Source organism: Moschus berezovskii, chromosome 10, assembly GCF_049115385.1.
Source record: "Moschus berezovskii isolate FMDL1 chromosome 10, NW_MosBer_1.0, whole genome shotgun sequence".
Taxonomy (NCBI): domain Eukaryota; kingdom Metazoa; phylum Chordata; class Mammalia; order Artiodactyla; family Moschidae; genus Moschus; species Moschus berezovskii.
This window is the reverse complement of record NC_142469.1, coordinates 103,579,053-103,596,578: the sequence shown is the minus strand read 5'-3', so window position 1 is coordinate 103,596,578 and position 17,526 is coordinate 103,579,053. Positions and strand designations below refer to the sequence as shown.

The following is a 17,526-nucleotide window of genomic DNA, read 5'->3' as shown; positions in this document are numbered from 1 at the left end:
CAGTCAGTCTTCTATATAATCTATACAATCACTCAAAGTCGTTATGCTGATTTGGCAGAAACGGAGCGACATCACGAGAGTGTACCTGGCACTGCGATGTTGAAGCTAGGGGACATTTGCTACAGATGAGAAGTCCCCCGCTGTTGATTATTTTAAGATTTTTTCCAAGGTCTTGGCTGCCAAGCAGACTGGAGGGACAGTTACCTTCTGGTAAGAATGCAGTGACAAGGCACGCCACCCCTGCCACGACATTGCTTGCCGCAAAGGGTAGGCGCCGACCAAAACGCTCAATGGTTAGTAAGATCAAGAGGGCTCCTGGCAGCTCCACAACTCCCGAGATGAAAAAGTCGACATAGAGGTTGCCGCCCGTGATTCCCAGACGCATGACGAGTCCTTGATAAACCACGGCACTCGTGAACCTGGAGTAAATTCGAAAGACAGCAGAGAACAAGTGATCTGCAGAGAGGGATGCATTGCAACTTTGACACAAGCTTTCAAATCCATCACAGAGCAAACTTACCAAGCAAACATAAGTATAAGTGTGCACTTCCTCATCTGGGGAGTTCTCACCAGATCTACAAAGGATGGATTGCTAACTTCCTCATCCGTAACAGTGATCTATACAAGAGAAGCAGATTTTCAGTAGGGATACACAGCAAGAGACATCTGCATGTTATAGATTCGTCACTGACCAGATGCAAAGCTACCGAATGATCTTACTGAACCGACCAGGGTCTTTCATTACAACATCTTAGCACCTGAGTACAAAAAGTTTGGTTCCCTAGGCTTTGTCCTAGGTCAAATTCACAAAGGTGTGTTTGCTGCGCTGAGAATCAGCAGTTCTACATGCTTGGAGTAAACAAAGATAAAAGGTGTGCTCGAAAGTAAGTTACATTTGTGCATTGTTAAACTGGAGAAAACAAGCATAAAGGTGGTGAAAGCAGGCTCGAAACAAGCTCCTTTGTCTAGTAACTCCTCAAATCTTATATTAACCAATAAGCTAGAGTCATGGTAAGTTCTAGAGCAAGGCTGGCATCAACAGTGTCCTTTTATTTCTTTCCATGTACTGGAATCCAGCATCTTTTTGATAACAGGAAAATTCAGCTCATCCTTATTTGGCCATTCAAGAAGTTGGTCTTTCTCTAATTCAGTTAAACAAATATTGCTCTTTGCCTCCTATGTATAAAGTACTAAAAAGGAAACAGCTGAACATACCCGCTGCTTCTGGTGTTTTTTTTACAAATTATTTTTGCATTAATTTTTGTAGATTTAAATATTGTACTAGAATAGTATTTATCTTGATTACTGAGCTTTTAAAATTCTTCTTCCTTTTTTGGTTGCATGGAGCGGCATGTTGGAGCTTAAGTACCTTGACCAGGGATTGAACCCACACCCCCTGCAGCGGAAGCATGAAGCCTTAACCACTGGAATGCCAGGGAAGCCCCCTCCACTCCCAATCCTGTGTGTTGAGGAGACGGTAACTCAGTCTGCGGCAGTGGCCACTGTGTCCCACTTCCACGCACTTGCATAGTGTTACTTCTGCCTGAAGAACTCTTATGCTCCCTCGTTCTGATTTCACCACCACTGGGAGGTCTTCCCTAACCTCGGGTAGCATTGCCGATTTCCACTCTGCGCCTCCACTTGCTAGACTTCTATCATAGGCTGTACACAATTGCCTGCCTTTACAGGTCTACATATTCTCCTCCCTGCGTGAGCTCTGGAGTTCTTGGGGGGGCAGAGACTGTAGCACCAAGCAAAGTGTCTGGTGTCCAACCAATATTTGGGTGATGACTGAATGTTGAAATGGGAAGTCAAGGGCCTTGGCCACGACTCTGCGCTGAGTGTAGTGCTTGGTCTTCGTCCTTCTGATAAGTGAGAACTCTGGTTAGTGAAAACAGGACCCTTGTTGTCTGTTTACTCAACTCCAGATCTGTTCCAGACTGAGTGGAAAGCTTGGCAAATTTCCCCCAAATCTTTGTGTTGGAATTTGACTTAAATTCTCAAGGATAGTACCTTGTCAATCACCTGTTCTAAACATTACACTCAATAGATCAACCAAATCTTGACATCTGTTGCCTATGCTTGCTCCGAGGAAAGTCACACACACACAAAGAAGACTGCAAAATGAATATCTTTAGATAATTTTATTTTCCTAAGTCTTTCTGACACTGTATTTCATCTGTCATCGTTGTTTAGTCACCAAGTCATGTCTTTTGTGACCCCATGGACTATATAGTCCACTAGGCTCCTCTGTCCATGGGATTTCCCAGGCAAGAATACTGGAGAGGGTTGCCATTTCCTTCTCTAAGGGATCTACCAAACCCAGGGATCAAACCTGCCTCTCCAGCATTGTAGGCAGACTCTTCACCACTGAGCCACCAGGGATGCTTGTATTTCTTCTATAACAAATCAGGAAGCCATGTGGACAAGTTCTGGGTCCCATCCTTTAAAAGGGAAATGGTTTGCTCTTCATTCACGGTTTTCCCCTTCCAGAGGGATGGAGGAGGAAGACATTGGTGAAATGGCTTTGATTATACAACCTACTGCAGGTGATAATGGAGAAATGAGATAAATGGAACCCAGGTCCTGGGTGGCCTCATGGGGCAGAGCTACCTTCAGGGCTGGGCTACTCACCTCTGCGTGGGCACGTAATAGAAAAAGACACCTTTCTCTTTTTTTGTTGCTGTATTTTTGGCGATCTCTGTTACAGCAGCAGGTTGACCTGTACTATAACTAATACAATCCTTATTAAAATGTTCCCTGAACTAATCTTCAAAACCCCTACCTTCACCTCTGCTGTTCCAAAAACAAATCAGGAACACCAGAAGCAAAAGAATTCAGTGTGTCTCAACAATACTGTTGGCTCTTCACATCCACAGGTTCTGCCTCTGTGGATTCAACCAACAGTGGGGCCTGTGATTGATTGAACCCAGGGATGCAGAACTTGGGGATATAGAGCTTCAGCTGAGACGCATTCAATTCAAGGGTCTTGAGCGTCTGAGAATTTTGGTATCTGCAGAGGGCCTTTGAACCAATATTCCACAGATACCAGGGGAAAACTGTATATTTTTACAAGGTTGGTTATCAAAATATTTTTCACAATTAGTTTCTATATATTGCCCACATTAAAATGTCTAACTCCTATGAAGTATGTAATATTTCTTAGATTCTGGGCTAATGAATTGATGAATTGAAATGAAGCATGAAATATTCCATTTAATTCTCATCAAGACGCTCTAAAGTTAGTACCCTTCAGGGTTCTACTGCATAAATAAGTAAACCAAGGCTTAGCACACAAGGATTCAATAGAAGGGTGGCTAAGCTAGGGTGTGAAGTCCAGGCAGTTGATGAGAGCTTCTGTTCTTCATCTTCTCACTGCACTACTGAACGTATTAAAACTTTTTATTCTAGAAAGCTTCTCTGTGGTTCACGGTAACTTCTATATCATTTTAGAGAAGGATATTATGACCAAAAATCTAATCTTTAGTTAAAACACTATTTTATTGAAAAGGTGGCCTTGAGGAAAATGATTTAGGTTTTGAGGATCTTTACATTCCAGATTAAAACCACTCATTATATGAGAGCAGCTTTCCTCCACGGATGGATGACTTACTCCAGCGGTTCTTTCCTTTTCACTTAGGGTTTTTCCCACAACTCAGACTTGGGGTCGTGTTTATGTCAGGCTGGTCTCTCCTCTCCAGGAAGTTCCTGACAGCATCGCCCATCTGCACGTGGACACCGCGGTCACCCAGAGCACACAGGGGGACAAGCTTTCCTTTTTGACAGCGATATCCACAACCATCTATTCAGTTCAGTCAGTTCAGTTCAGTTGCTCTGACTCTCTGCGACCCCATGAGTTGCAGCACGCCAGGCCTCCCTGTCCATCACCAACTCCCAGAGTTCACTCAAACTCATGTCCACAGAGTCGGTGATGCCATCCAGCCATCTCATTCTCTGTCATCCCCGTCTCCTCCCGCCTTCAATCCTTCCCAGCATCAGGGTCTTTTCAAATGAGTCAGCTCTTCACATCAGGTGGCCAAAGTATTGGAGTTTCAGGTTTAACATCAGTCCTTCCAATGAACACCCAGGATCGATCTCCTTCAGAATGGACCGGTTGGATCTCCCTGCAGTCCAAGGGACTCTCAAGAGTCTTCTCCAACACCACAGTTCAAAAGCATCAATTCTTCAGCGATCAGCTTTCTTCACAGTCCAACTCTCACATCCATACATGACTATTGGAAAAATCATAGCCTTGACTAGACAGACAGACCTTAGTTGGCAAAGTAATGTCTCTGCTTTTTAATATGCTGTCTAGGTTAGTCATGACTTTCCTTCCAAGGAGTAAGTGTTTTTTAATTTCCTGGCTGCAGTCACCATCTGCAGTGATTTTAAAAAATTTAAAAAAACAAACTTTAAAAAATTAAAGTCAGCCACTGTTTCCCCATCTATTTGCCATGAAATGATGGGACCGGATGCCATGATCTTTGTTTTCTGAATGTTAAGCTTCAAGCCAACCTTTTCACTCTCCTCTTTCACTTTCATCAAGAGGCCTTTGAGTTCCTCTTCACTTTCTGCCATAAGGGTGGTGTCATCTGCATATCTGAGGTTATTGATATTTCTCCCAGCAATCTTGATTCCAGCTTGTGCTTCTTCCAGCCCAGCGTTCCTCATGATGTATTCTGCATTGAAGTTAAATAAGCAGGGTGACAATATACAACCTTGATGTACTCCTTTTCCTATTTGGAACCAGTCTGTTGTTCCATGTCCAGTTCTAATTGTTGCTTCCTGACCTGCACACAGGTTTCTCAAGAGGCAGGTCAGGTGGTCTGGGATTCCCATCTCTTTCAGAATTTTCCACAGTTTATTGTGATCCACACAGTCAAAGGCCTTGGCATAGTCAATGAAGCAGAAATAGATGTTTTTCTGGAACTCTCTTGCTTTCTCCATAATCCAGTGGATGTTGGCAATTTGATCTCTGGTGCCTCTGCCTTTTCTAAAACCTGCTTGAACACCTGGAAGTTCACAATTCACACACTGATGAAGCCTAGCTTGGAGAATTTTGAGCATGACTTTACTAGCGTGTGAGATGAGTGCAATTGTGCGGTAGTTTGAGCATTCTTTGGCATTGCCTTTCTTTGGGATTGGAATGAAGACTGATCTTTTCCAGTCCTGTGGCCATTGCTGAGTTTTCCAAATTTTCTGGCATATTGAGTGCAGCACTTTCACAGCATCATCTTTTAGGATTTGAAATAGCTCAACTGGAATTCCATCACCTCTACTAGCTTTGTTTGTAGTGATGCTCTCTAAGGCCCACTTGACTTCACATTCCAAGATGTCTGGTTCCAGGTGAGTGATCACGCCATCGTGATTATCTTCGTCATGAAGATCTTTTTTGTACAGTTCTTCTGTGTATTCTTGCCACCTCTTCTTAATATCTTCTGCTTCTGTTAGGTCCATACCATTTCTGTCCTTTATCGAGCCCATCTTTGCATGAAATGTTCCCTTGATATCTCTAATTTTCTTGAAAAGATCTCTTGTTTTTCCTATTCTGTTGTTTTCCTCTATTTCTGTGCATTTATCACATGTTAAATGCCTAATACATATCCTACGCCAAAAGAATATGCAGTGCTGATAATAACTGAAGGTAATCAAGAGCAATTTTCCCCGGTCAATAAATGAACGGATTAATAGTACTTCCAAGCAAGTGAGTATTTTGCCAATTTGAGAACAAATTCAGCTGGTCTTTGATTTACTAACACACTGTCCACAGTGACGCAGATATTCTGAAAGATGACCTACTTTCTGGGTGTCCAAAGACCTCGGGAGACTAAAAGCCATATCTTGGATGGAATTTATCCAGGAAAGTCTTGGCAACCCGTGCACAGTGACTGGTGCAGCGCCAACCCTTTCAAACAACTTCTAGCTCTGTATTTTGAAATGAAATTGTGCTTATTTTCTATCTCCAAAGTGTTTGCATAGTCTTAGATGTCAAAGAATAGAAATGCTATATTAGATTATTATAGGTAGATAGACTTTAAACTTTGTTTTATTGAAATATAATTTACATCCAGCAGTATTTAGCAACTTTAAGCTATATTTCATGAAACTTTGACAAATGTGTCAAGTCACATAATCACCACTGCCATCATGGTGTGGAACATTTCTACCACCCCCAAAAGTTTCCTCCTGTCTCCTTGCAATCAATCCTCTCCCCCTGATGTTCAGCCCCTGGTAAACCCTCATCTGCTTTCCGTCATTGGTTTGCCTTTCTAGAATTTCATGTAAGTGGAACCATACAGTATGTTATTTTGAGTATCTAGCTTGGCTTTAGAGTTTGCCATACATTTATCCATCTAAGAGGTGTCTGCCTGCTCTCATTTGGAGCAAAGGAAGACGGGAAATGCTCTTGGAAACGTCTGTCTGTTTGGAGCCTTGTTGCCTAGTGAAGCCACTCGTTGAAAAAGGGGCTGCTCACAGGTAAACTGTACAGGTTGGTTTCCTGATATTCATTTACTGAACAGATGGCTATTTGCTCTATTTGCTTCTCAACTGTCTTAATTCTGTGAAGACTTTTGCTTTACATCAACAATGAGGTACCCTGTGTTAAAAGCATACTTTATTCATCTTTCTTTGATTAATCAAGTTCTATTTATAATTCTTTCTGCTGCCTTTCTGAAACATTTCTTGAAGTTGACATTTTAATTTAAATTGCCAAGGAAGAGAAAGACACTATAAATAACAATCTGTTATAAACATGGTGTTCAGAGCTCTCCTGACAAGGGATTGGTTTCTGGGCAAGAAAGAAACTTACAGTTACCAAAGGGGAAAGAGTGGGAGGGATAAGTTAGGAGTTTAGAATTAATGTATACACATTGCTGCTGCTGCTAAGTCACTTCAGTCGTGTCCGACTCTGTGTGACCCCATAGACGGAAGCCCACTAGGCTCCCCCGTCCCTGGGATTCTCCAGGCAAGAACACTGGAGTATACACATTATCGTATATAAAATAACCAACAATGATCTCTGTACAACACAGGGAACTAAACTCAATATATTTTAATAATATATAAGAGAGAAGAGTCTGAAAAAATAGATATATGTATATGCAAAACGGAATCACTTTTCTGTACACCTGAAACTAGAATGACACTGTAAATCAACTGCACTTCAGTAAAAAAATTTTTAAGAGATAAACAGCCAGGATCAGGCTAGAGATGCTTTATTTTACTTAGAACACTTTCTTCCCAGCACATTATTTAAATAACCCCAAACTTTCATTCTCCTCCAATGAACTTTTGTTCAAAACAACTCTCCCCAATTTCTTCCCAGAACCTAATAAAAGTTAACCTTCCCTTTGTATCCTCAGATTGGGCTATGGTTCTCCTGAGCTCATGTGTTCCAATTTGTAATGCCTCTGCTATTCCCAAATAAACTCATCTTTACTCAATAATACTTGCTGTTTATTTTCTCTAAGGTCAGCAATATACACACCTTGTACCAGTGAGTGTTCAAAAATGGAGACAATCTACTCTATGTTAATATTATTCTTACAACATTTTGGAGATACTCTGTTTCCAGATGACAATTCAGTTGGCATTAAAAACAATCTTTTCCGTTAGTAAACTATAGCTTACATTACAATGCACGAGTTAGGGAGATTCCTTTTAAAGGTTCTCCTTTTGTAAAGACACCTGTCATTGTGCCTTCTACAAAAAGGGAATCAGTTCAGTTCAGTCGCTCAGTCATGTCCGACTCTTTGCGACCCCATGAATCACAGCACGCCAGGCCTCCCTGTCCATCACCAACTCCCGGAGTTCACTCAAACTCATGTCCATCGAGTCGGTGATGCCATCCAGCCATCTCATTCTCCATCGTCCCCTTCTCCTCTTGCCCCCAATCCCTCCCAGCATCAGAGTCTTTTCCAGTGAGTCAACTCTTCGCATGAGGTGGCCAAAGTATTGAAGTTTCAGCTTTAGCATCAGTCCTTCCAATGAACACCCAGGACTGATCTCCTTTAGAATGGACTGGTTGGATCTCCTTGCCATCCAAGGGACTCTCAAGAGTCTTCTCCAGCACCACAGTTCAAAAGCATCAATTCTTCGGCGATCAGCTTTCTTCACAGTCCAACTCTCACATCTATACATGACCACAGGTAAAACCATCGCCTTGACTAGACGGACCTTGGTTGGCAAAGTAATGTCTCTGCTTTTTAATATACTATATAGGTTGGTCATAACTTTCCTTCCAAGGAGTAAGCGTCTTTTAATTTCATGGCTGCAATCAGCATCTGCAGTGATTTTGGAGCCCCCAAAAATAAAGTCTGACACTGTTTCCACTGTTTTTCCATCTATTTCCCATGAAGTGATGGGACCAGATGTCATGATCTTTGTTTTCTGAATGTTGAGCTTCAAGCCAACCTTTTCACTCTCCTCTTTCACTTTCCTCAAGAGGCTTTTGAGTTCCTCTTCACTTTCTGCCATAAGGGTGGTGTCATCTGCATATCTGAGGTTATTGATATTTCTCCCAGCAATCTTGATTCCAGCTTGTGCTTCTTCCAGCCCAGCGTTCCTCATGATGTACTCGGCATAGAAGTTAAATAAGCAATATACAACCTTGACGTACTCCTTTTCCTATTTGGAACCAGTCTGTTGTTCCATGTACAGTTCTGACTGTTGCTTCCTGACCTGCATACAGGATTCTCAAGAGGCAGGTCAGGTGGTCTGGTATTCCCATCTCTTTCAGAATTTTCCACAGTTTATTGTGATCCACACAGTCAAAGGCTTTGGCATAGTCAATGAAGCAGAAATAGATGTTTTTCTGGAACTCTCTTTGTTTCTCCATGATCCAGCGGATGTTGGCAATTTGATCTCTGGTGCCTCTGCCTTTTCTAAAACCTGCTTGAACATCTGGGAGTTCACGGTTCACAAAAAGGGAATAGATTTCTATTATTATTAGATTTTCTTATGTTTACCAGGCATATTTAAAGTTCATCAGGCACTGGTGATCTCCGAGGCCTTAAGGGAGGGTAATTTTTCAAGAATGTACGCAGAGCAAAAGATTCTTGAAACACCTTCCTACTCAAAGTGTGGTCCGTGAATCCACAGCCTTTTTGCCAGGGAACTTGTTTAAGATGCTCTACACTCACTGGAAAAGAGTCTGATGCTGGGAGGGATTAGGGGTGGGAGGAGACGGGGATGACAGAGAATGAGATGGCTGGATGGCATCACCAACTCGATGGACATAAGTTTGAGTGAACTCCGGGAGTTGGTGATGGACAGGGAGGCCTGGCGTGCTGTGATTCATGGGGTCGCAAAGAGTCGGACACGACTGAGCGACTGAACTGAACTGAACTGAACCTTGGATGAAGAAATCAGAATCTGCATTTTTTTCTTTAAAGAGGAGATTTGTAATTTTTTACTTTAGGCTGGGCTGGGTCTCCGTTGCTGCGAAGGCTTTTCTCTAGTTGCGGCGAGTGGGTGCTCCTCTGCAGCTGTGGTGCGTGGGCTTCTCATCGTGGTGGCTTCTCTTGCTGCAGAGGATGGGCTCTGGGATGTGCAGGCTTCAGTAGTTGCAGCTCCTGGGCTCCAGGGTACAGGCTCAGCAGCTGGGATGCTCAGGTTTAGTTACCCCATGGCAGGTAGGATCTTCCTAGATCAGAGACTGAACCCGTGTCTCCTTCACTGGCAGGTGGATTCTTTACCACTGAGTCTCCAGGGAAGCCCCAGAGTCTGCCTTTTAACAACCTCTCAGGGGACACGTGTGAGGTGCCCAGGTAGTCCCTGAAGTCCAGCCTCACCTGCTCCCTCCTAGTGTTATTCTTACTCACCAGGACGGTCGTGAGCCCCAAAGGCTGAGGGGGAAGAACCCAGCTGAGCAGCAGCATCTGGCGCAGGCAGGGGAGCGGACAGTGTCGAGTGGCTGCATTTCCAGCCTTGCAATTTCACCTGGTGGATCTCGGTGGGTGGACTTTTTAACAGTTGTCACAAGGAAACTTTAATATGTCCCAAGGAAAAGTGAAGTCACTGATGAGCAGGGGAATTTATCACTTCTTGAATCTAATGCCAACTTCGTGTCGTGACAAATTCCCCACAGGCTCTGTTCTCTAGAAATGTTTTGTAAGATTTGGGGTTCACTGATTTGGAAGTCATCCTCAAAGTTAATCACCCTATAGGTCTTTTAGAGAAGCCCCAGGAACTGAGGGGCTTGGGTGAGGCCAGGAGGGGGTGCAGAGTGACTGTGCTGGTGTGCTGTGTCCCCCGGCCCACCTCCTCACAGTTGTCCCCTTCAGTTGGGTGGAGGCTAGAACCAGCAGGTCCAGGAATAATGTTTAACATCACAGAAGCCTAGTCAGCTGCTAGGTGGCACCAAGGCTGCCTGGCATCCATAAACGAGAATTTGCCAAACTGCCCACAGCACCCTGGAAATTCTATAAAACCTCAGTACACTTTTAAACGAGAGGAGAGGGCTTCCCTGGTGGCTCAGGGATAGAGTCCGCCTGGAAATGCAGGAGACATGGTTTCAGTCCCTGGTGTGGGAAGATCCCACGTGCCGTGAGCAACTAGCCCCAACTGCCACAACTACTGAGCCAGCGCTGTAGAGCCCAGGAACGGCAGCTACTGAGCTCATGAGCCGTAACAACTGAAGCCTGCATGCCTAGAGCCTGTGCTCTGCAACAGGGGAAGCCAGCACGATGAGGAGTCCCCACACTGCATCTAGAGAAAAGCCTATGCAGCAACGAGGACTCAAAACAGCCCAAATAAATAAATAAAAATGTTTAAAAACTTCCCTTAAAAAAAAGATCATAGAGAAGATATTTACCATGACAATTCATATGATAAAGCAAAGTTCATAATTAAATGATCATGAGTATTTGACCCTTATTTGATGAGTATTAAAGTAGTTAATTTTCCAGTGGTCATGTATGGATGTGAGAGTTGGACTGTGAAGAAAGCTGAGCGCCGAAGAATTGATGCTTTTGAACTGTGTTGTTGGAGAAGACTCTTGAGAGTCCCTTGGATGGCAAGGAGATCCAACCAGTCCATCCTAAGGGAGATCAGTCCTGGGTGTTCATTGGAAGGACTGATGTTGAATTAGAAACTGCAATCCTTTGGCCACCTGATGTGAAGAGCTGATTCATTTGAAAAGACTCTCATGCTGGGAAAGATTGAAGGTGGGAGGAGAAGGGGATGACAGAGGATGAGATGGTTGGATGGTGTCACCGACTCAATGGACATGAGTTTGAGTAAACTCCGGGAGTTGGAGATGGACAGGGAGGCCTGGCGTGCTGCAGTCCATTGGGTCACAAAGAGTCGGACACGACTGAGTGACTGAACTGAACTGAATGTAGTTAAAGGGATTCCCTGGTGGCTCAGTGGCAAAGAGCCTGCCTGCCAATGAAGGAGACACAGGAGATGCAGGTGTGACCACTGGGTCGGGAAGATCCCCTGGAGAAGGGAAGGGCATCCCACTCCAGTACTCTTGCCTGGAGAATCCTATAGACAGAGGAGCCTGGCAGGCCATAGTCCATGAAGTCAGAAAGAGTCGGCCATGACTGAAGAGATTTAGGACAATTTAGCACGCACACAAAAGCAGATAAAAACAAATTCCAAGCACCTAGACCAGTTTTGTCCAGTGAGAACATAGTGTCACCCACATCAGTTTAAATTTTCTAGTACTAACATACAAAATGTAAGAAGCAATAGGCAAAATTAATGTTAAGAATATGTTGCATTTAATCCAGTCTATCCCCAATACCATCATTTCAACAGGCGATCAAAGTGAAGCTACAGAAGAGATGGCTCATGTGCTTTATGTCAGACTAAATCTTTGTAATCCACTGTGCAGCTTACTCTGACATCACGTGCCCACTCAGATCAGCCATACTTCAGGGCTCCATGGCCATATATGGTTGGTGGCCCCTGTACTTACTGGACCCTGGGCTCAGCCAGTTCTTTGGTGAGGATGCTCTGTAGTAGAGATATTATTCTGAGCATCTGGACCGAGAGAGTTCTACCCCTCTACTCCATCCCCCCACAACTGGGATCACTGCCTGGAACAGCAAAAAGCGCATCTTTCTAGAGGTTCCCTGGGATCTAAAGTGCAGCCTTAATATCAGCAAAGGTTGATGGCTGCAGTGTAGGTCACATGGTGGAACACTTCTTTTCTTAAAAACAAATCTGTGAGGGTTCGGAGGGAGGGAAGGCGTTTAAGTAAATGATAGAGAGAAGGGAAAAAGGAGAGCTTGCATTCTCAGCTTTAAAGCTCTAACTTGGGCTTCCCTGGTGGCTCAGGTGTACAGAATCCACCTGCTGATGCAGGAGACATAGGTTCAGTCCCCAACCTGGGAAAAGCCCACGTGTCACAGAGCAACTAAGCCCCTGTGCTACAACTACTGAGCCTGAGCTCTAGAGCCTGGGAGCTGCAACTACCGAGCCCACACACCGCAGCTTTGAAACTCGTGCACCCTAGAGCCCATGCTCTGTGACAAGAGAAGTCACGCCAACCAGAAGCCCGTGCACTGCACCAGAGAGTAGCCTCCACTCGCTGCAACCAGAGAAAAGCCCTCCTGGCAATGAAGATCCAGCACAGCCCAAAATAAACAAACAAAAAAAATATTTTAAGACTCTAACCTTAAGCTCCATTACTTTGGCCACCTGATGCAAAGAACTGACTCTTTGGAAAAGACCCTGATGCCGGGAAAGATCGAAGGCAAAAGGAGAGAGCGGGTGGCAGAAGATGAGATGGTTAGATAGCATCAGTGACTCAGTGGACATAAATTTGAGCGAACTCCGGGAAATAGTGAAGGACAGGGGAGCCTGGTGCGCGGCAGAGTTGGGCACCACTTAGGGACTGAACAACAGCAATCACAAAGGCTCAGAACTTGGGGTGGGGGGGCACCAGAACCTGATGTGAGCGGATGGGATTAAACACATCATTGATCTCCCCAACGGCACCAATAAATGTCACTGATTGTTGCTGAAACAGAAAAGTTCTAAACATCAAACGATAAAGAAAGTCCAAAAAAAATCAAGCAGTTATGATATACAGCCTGATGACTATAGTTAACTATACAGCATATTTGAAAGTGGTTACATGAGCAAATCTTAGAAGCTCTCATCACAAGAAAAAAAGTACAACATATGTATGGTGATAGATGTTAACTAGACTTATTGTGGTCATCAACTTGCAATACACACAAATACTGAACTATTATGTTTAGGTATACTTATTATTATACCTAAAACTAATATTATGTCAATTTTATCTCAATAACCCCCCTCCAAAGAATTATATATTTAAAAAAAAGAATGTCCAGTGTCTTAAACCATAGGATCAGGTCTAGATATACAATTTTTTAGTTCTAAATCGGCAAACTGAGTATAAGTCACTAGTTAGCCAATGATTATTCCAAAGAGGAGAAAGCTACAGTGAAATAAAACAAATCACCTGCTATGTCACAAATAAAAGCCAAACCACATACTCTACCCATTCACATTCTTATCATGATTTCTTTTCAGGTTTCTGAATGCTTCAGAAATTATTTTAATAAGAACATGTAAAAATAGACTATAAATTCATGGGATGGCCTTTTTCCTCACTAGCTGAGGGATGTGTTCCCTTAGGCTCTTTTAGTTCTTACACACACCCAGCTCTAGCTTTTCCAGGTTTCAGGTATTTGCAGGATTCCAGCAAGATTGCGACTTTGGCCAGTAGGATTCCTAGCAGGTATGTTTCTGCCATGGCTTAGAGCATAGGGTAGCAGTCCCCAACATTTTTCTCACCAGTGGCTCATTTCGTGGAAGACAATTTATCCCCAGACCAGGACGGGTGCAGGGGATGGTTTCAGGATGATTCAAGCACATTACAATTATGGTGCACTTTATTTCTATTATCATTCAATTCAGTTCAGTCACTCAGCCGTGTCCCATTCCTTGCAACCCCATGGACTGCAGCACACCAGGCTTCCCTGTCCATCACCAACTCTCAGAGCTTGCTCAAACTCATGTCCATTGAGTTGATGATGCCATCCAACTATCTCATCCTCTGTCATCCCCTTCTCCTGCCTTTAATCTTTCCCAGCATCAGGGTCTTTTCTAAGGAGTCAGCTCTTCGCATCAGGCGCCAAAGTAATGGAGCTTCAGCTTCAGCATCAGTTCTTCCAATGAATATTCAGGACTGATTTCCTTTAGGATGGACTGGTTGGATCCCCTTGCAGTCCAAGGGACTCTCAAGAGTCTTCTCCAGCATCACAGTTCAAAAGCATCAGTTCTTCGGCGATCAGCTTTCTTTATAGTCCAACTCTCACATTCATACATGACTACTGGTAAAACCAGTAAATAGATAGACCTTTGTTGGCAAAGTAATGTCTCTGCTTTTTAATATGCTATCTAAGTTGGTCATAGCTTTTCCTTCAAGGAGCAAGTATCTTTTAATTTCATGGCTGCAGTCACCAACTTCAGCGATTTTGGAGCCCAGAATAGTAAAGTTAGCCACTGTTTCCCCATCTACTTGCCATGAAGTGATGGGACCAGATGCCATGATCTTCATTTTCTGAATGTTGAGCTTTAAGCCAACTTTTTCACTCTCCTCTTTCACTTTCATCAAGAGGCTCTTTAGTTCCTCTTCACTGCCATAAGGGTGGTGTTATTTGCATATCTGAGGTTATTGATATTTCTCCTGGCAATATTGATTCCAGCTTGTGCTTCATCCAGCCCAGCATTTCTCATGATGTACTCTGCATATAAGTAAAATAAGCAGGGTGACAATATACAGCCTTGACATACTCCTTTCCCAATTTGGAACCAGTCCATTGTTCCATGTCTGGTTTTAACTGCTGCTTCTTGACCTGCATATAGATTTTTCAGGAAGCAGGTAAGGTGATCTGGTATTCCCATCTCTTGAAGAAGTTTCCACAGTTTGTTGTGATCCACACAGTCAAAGGCTTTGTTGTAATCAATGAAGCAAAAGTAGATGTTTTTCTGGAATTCTCCTGCTTTTCCTATGATCCAAAGGATGTTGGTATTTGATCTCTGATTCCTCTGCCTTTTCTAAATCCAGCTTGAACATCTGGAAGTTCTCAGTTCACGTACTGTTGAAGCCTCTAGCTTCACTAGCATGTGAAATGAGTGCAACTGTGTGGTAGTGTGAGCATTCTTTGGCATTGTTTTTCTTTGAGATTGGAATGAAAACTGACCTTTTCCAGTCCTGTGGCTACTGCTGAGTTTTCCAAATTTGCTGGCATATTGAATGAAGCTCTTTCACAGCATCATCTTTTAAGATCTGAAGTAGCTCAACTGGAATTTCATCACCTCCAGTAGCTTTGTTCGTAGTGATGCTTCCTAAGGCCCACTTGACTTCGTATTCCAGGATGTCTGGCTTTAGGTGAGTGATCACACCATCATGATTATCTTGGTTGTGAAGATCTTTTTTGTATAGTTCTTCAGTGTAATCTTGCCACCTCTTGTTACCTCATGTTAAGAACCTCTACCCATAGTTCTTCAGGCACTCTATCAGATCTAATCCCTTGAATCTATTTGTCACTTTCATTGTATAATTGTAAGGGATTTGATTTAGGTCATACCTGAATGGTCTAGTGGTTTTCCCTACTTTCTTCAATTTAAGTCTGAATTTGGCAATAAGGAGTTCATGATCTGAGCCACAGTCAGCTCCTGGTCTTGTTTTGCTGACTGTATAGAGCTTCTCCATCTTTGGCGGCAAAGAATATAATCAATCTGAGTTCAGTGTTGACCATCTGGTGATGTTCATGTGTAGAGTTGTCTCTTGTATTGCTGGAAGAACATGTTTACTATGACCAATGCGTTCTCTTGGCAAAACTCTATTAGCCTTTGCCCTGCTTCATTTCGTACTCCAAGGCCAAACTTGCCTGTTACTCCAGGTATCTCTTGACTTCTTACTTTTGCATTCCAGTCCCCTATGATGAAAAGGACATCTTTTTTGGTGTTAATTCTATAAGATCTTGTAGGTCATCATATAACCACTCAACTTCAGCTTCTTCGGCATTAGTGGTTGGGACATAGACTTGGATTACTGTGATATTGAATGGTTTGCCTTGGAAACGGACAGAGATCATTCTGTCATTTTTGAGACTGCACCCAACTACTGCATTTTGGACCCTCTTGTTGACTATGAGGGCTACTCCATTTCTTCTAAGGGATTCTTGGCCACGGCTATAGATAGAATGGTCATCTGAATTAAATTTTCCCATTTTGGTCCATTTTAGTTCACTGATTCCTAAAAATGTCGATGTTCACTCTTGCCATCTCCTGTTTGAGCACTTCCAATTTACACTGATTCATGGACCTAATATTCCAGGTTCCTATGCAATACTGCTCTTTACAGCATTGGACTTTACTTCCATCACCAGTCACATCCACAACTGGGCGTTGTTTTAGCTTTGGCTCTGTCTCTTCATTCTTTCTGGAGTTATTCTGTCTGCACTCTTCTCCAGGAGCAATTTGGGCACCTACTGACCTGGGAAGTTCATCTTTCAGTGTCACATCTTTTTGCCTTTTTATATGGTTCATGGCATGGCAAGAACACTGAAATGGTTTGCCATTCCCTTCTCCAGGGGACCACGTTTTGTCAGAACTCTCCACAGTGATCCAACTGTCTTGGGTGGCCCTACATGGCATGGTTCATCGTTCCATTGAGTTAGACAAGGCTGTGGTCTGTGTGATCAGATCTGTTATTATTACACTGTGATAGATAATGAAACAGTTAACCAGCTCACCGTAATGCAGAATCAGTGGCAGCCCTGAGCTTGTTTTCCTGAGCTCAGGTGGTAAATACAGACAAAGCTTCTCTCACTTGCCCTCCCCTCACCTCCCACTGTGCAGCCTGGTTCCTAACAGGCTGTGGACCTGTACTGGTTTGTCTCTCTGTCTCTGGGTGGGTAGCCCATTCCCTGTAGGCTAATGACAGCCAGGGCATCATTAGCTCCGTCACACAAGTACTCTCAGCCATGGTTGGGGGGGGGGGGGCGTCCAGGACAGTGTTCTCAGAGCGCCCTCAGGTGGGGTCACCTGCCTTCTGTCTCCCTGCAGGTCTTCCTCCCAGGGGCTGGGTCCCGCTCCACTTTCCCTTCATCCAGCTTTGCCAGCCTCTCACCAAGCAGCAGCGGTCCTGGTGCCTTCTCAGTGTTCCCCAGCCTCTAGGTTCACAGGCATCTTCTCAGGGCACTTTGTCTGAATCCCTGCACCAACCTGACTGCGCCCGAGGAGAGGCCTGGCTGCCCTTCAGTTCAGTTCAGTTGCTCAGTCGTGTCTGACTCTCTGCAACCTCATGGGCTGCAGCATGCCAGGCTTCCCTGTCCATCACCAACTCCTGGAGCTTGCTTAGACTCATGTCCATGGAGTCAGTGATGCCATCCAACCATCTCATCCTCTGTTGTCCCCTTCTCCTCCTGCCTTCAATCTTTCCTAGCATCGGGGGCTTTTCCAATGAGTCGACCCTTTGCATCAGGTGGCTAAACAATTGGAGTTTCAGCTTCAGGAACAGTCCTTCCAATG

At 43.9% G+C, this 17,526-nt stretch overlaps 1 protein-coding gene across 1 annotated transcript in view; it reads right to left on the bottom strand.

Annotated features, from left to right (window-relative positions):
* The window catches only part of SLC22A3 (solute carrier family 22 member 3), a 100,498-nt gene that overhangs the window by 20,902 nt on the left and 62,070 nt on the right, over nt 1–17,526 (bottom strand). The window contains exons 6-7 of the mRNA XM_055433399.2: nt 521–618; nt 205–419 (exon numbers count right to left, since the gene is read on the bottom strand). Coding sequence (XP_055289374.1) covers nt 205–419; nt 521–618 — 313 coding nt within the window. The remainder of the gene's footprint in view (nt 1–204; nt 420–520; nt 619–17,526) is intronic.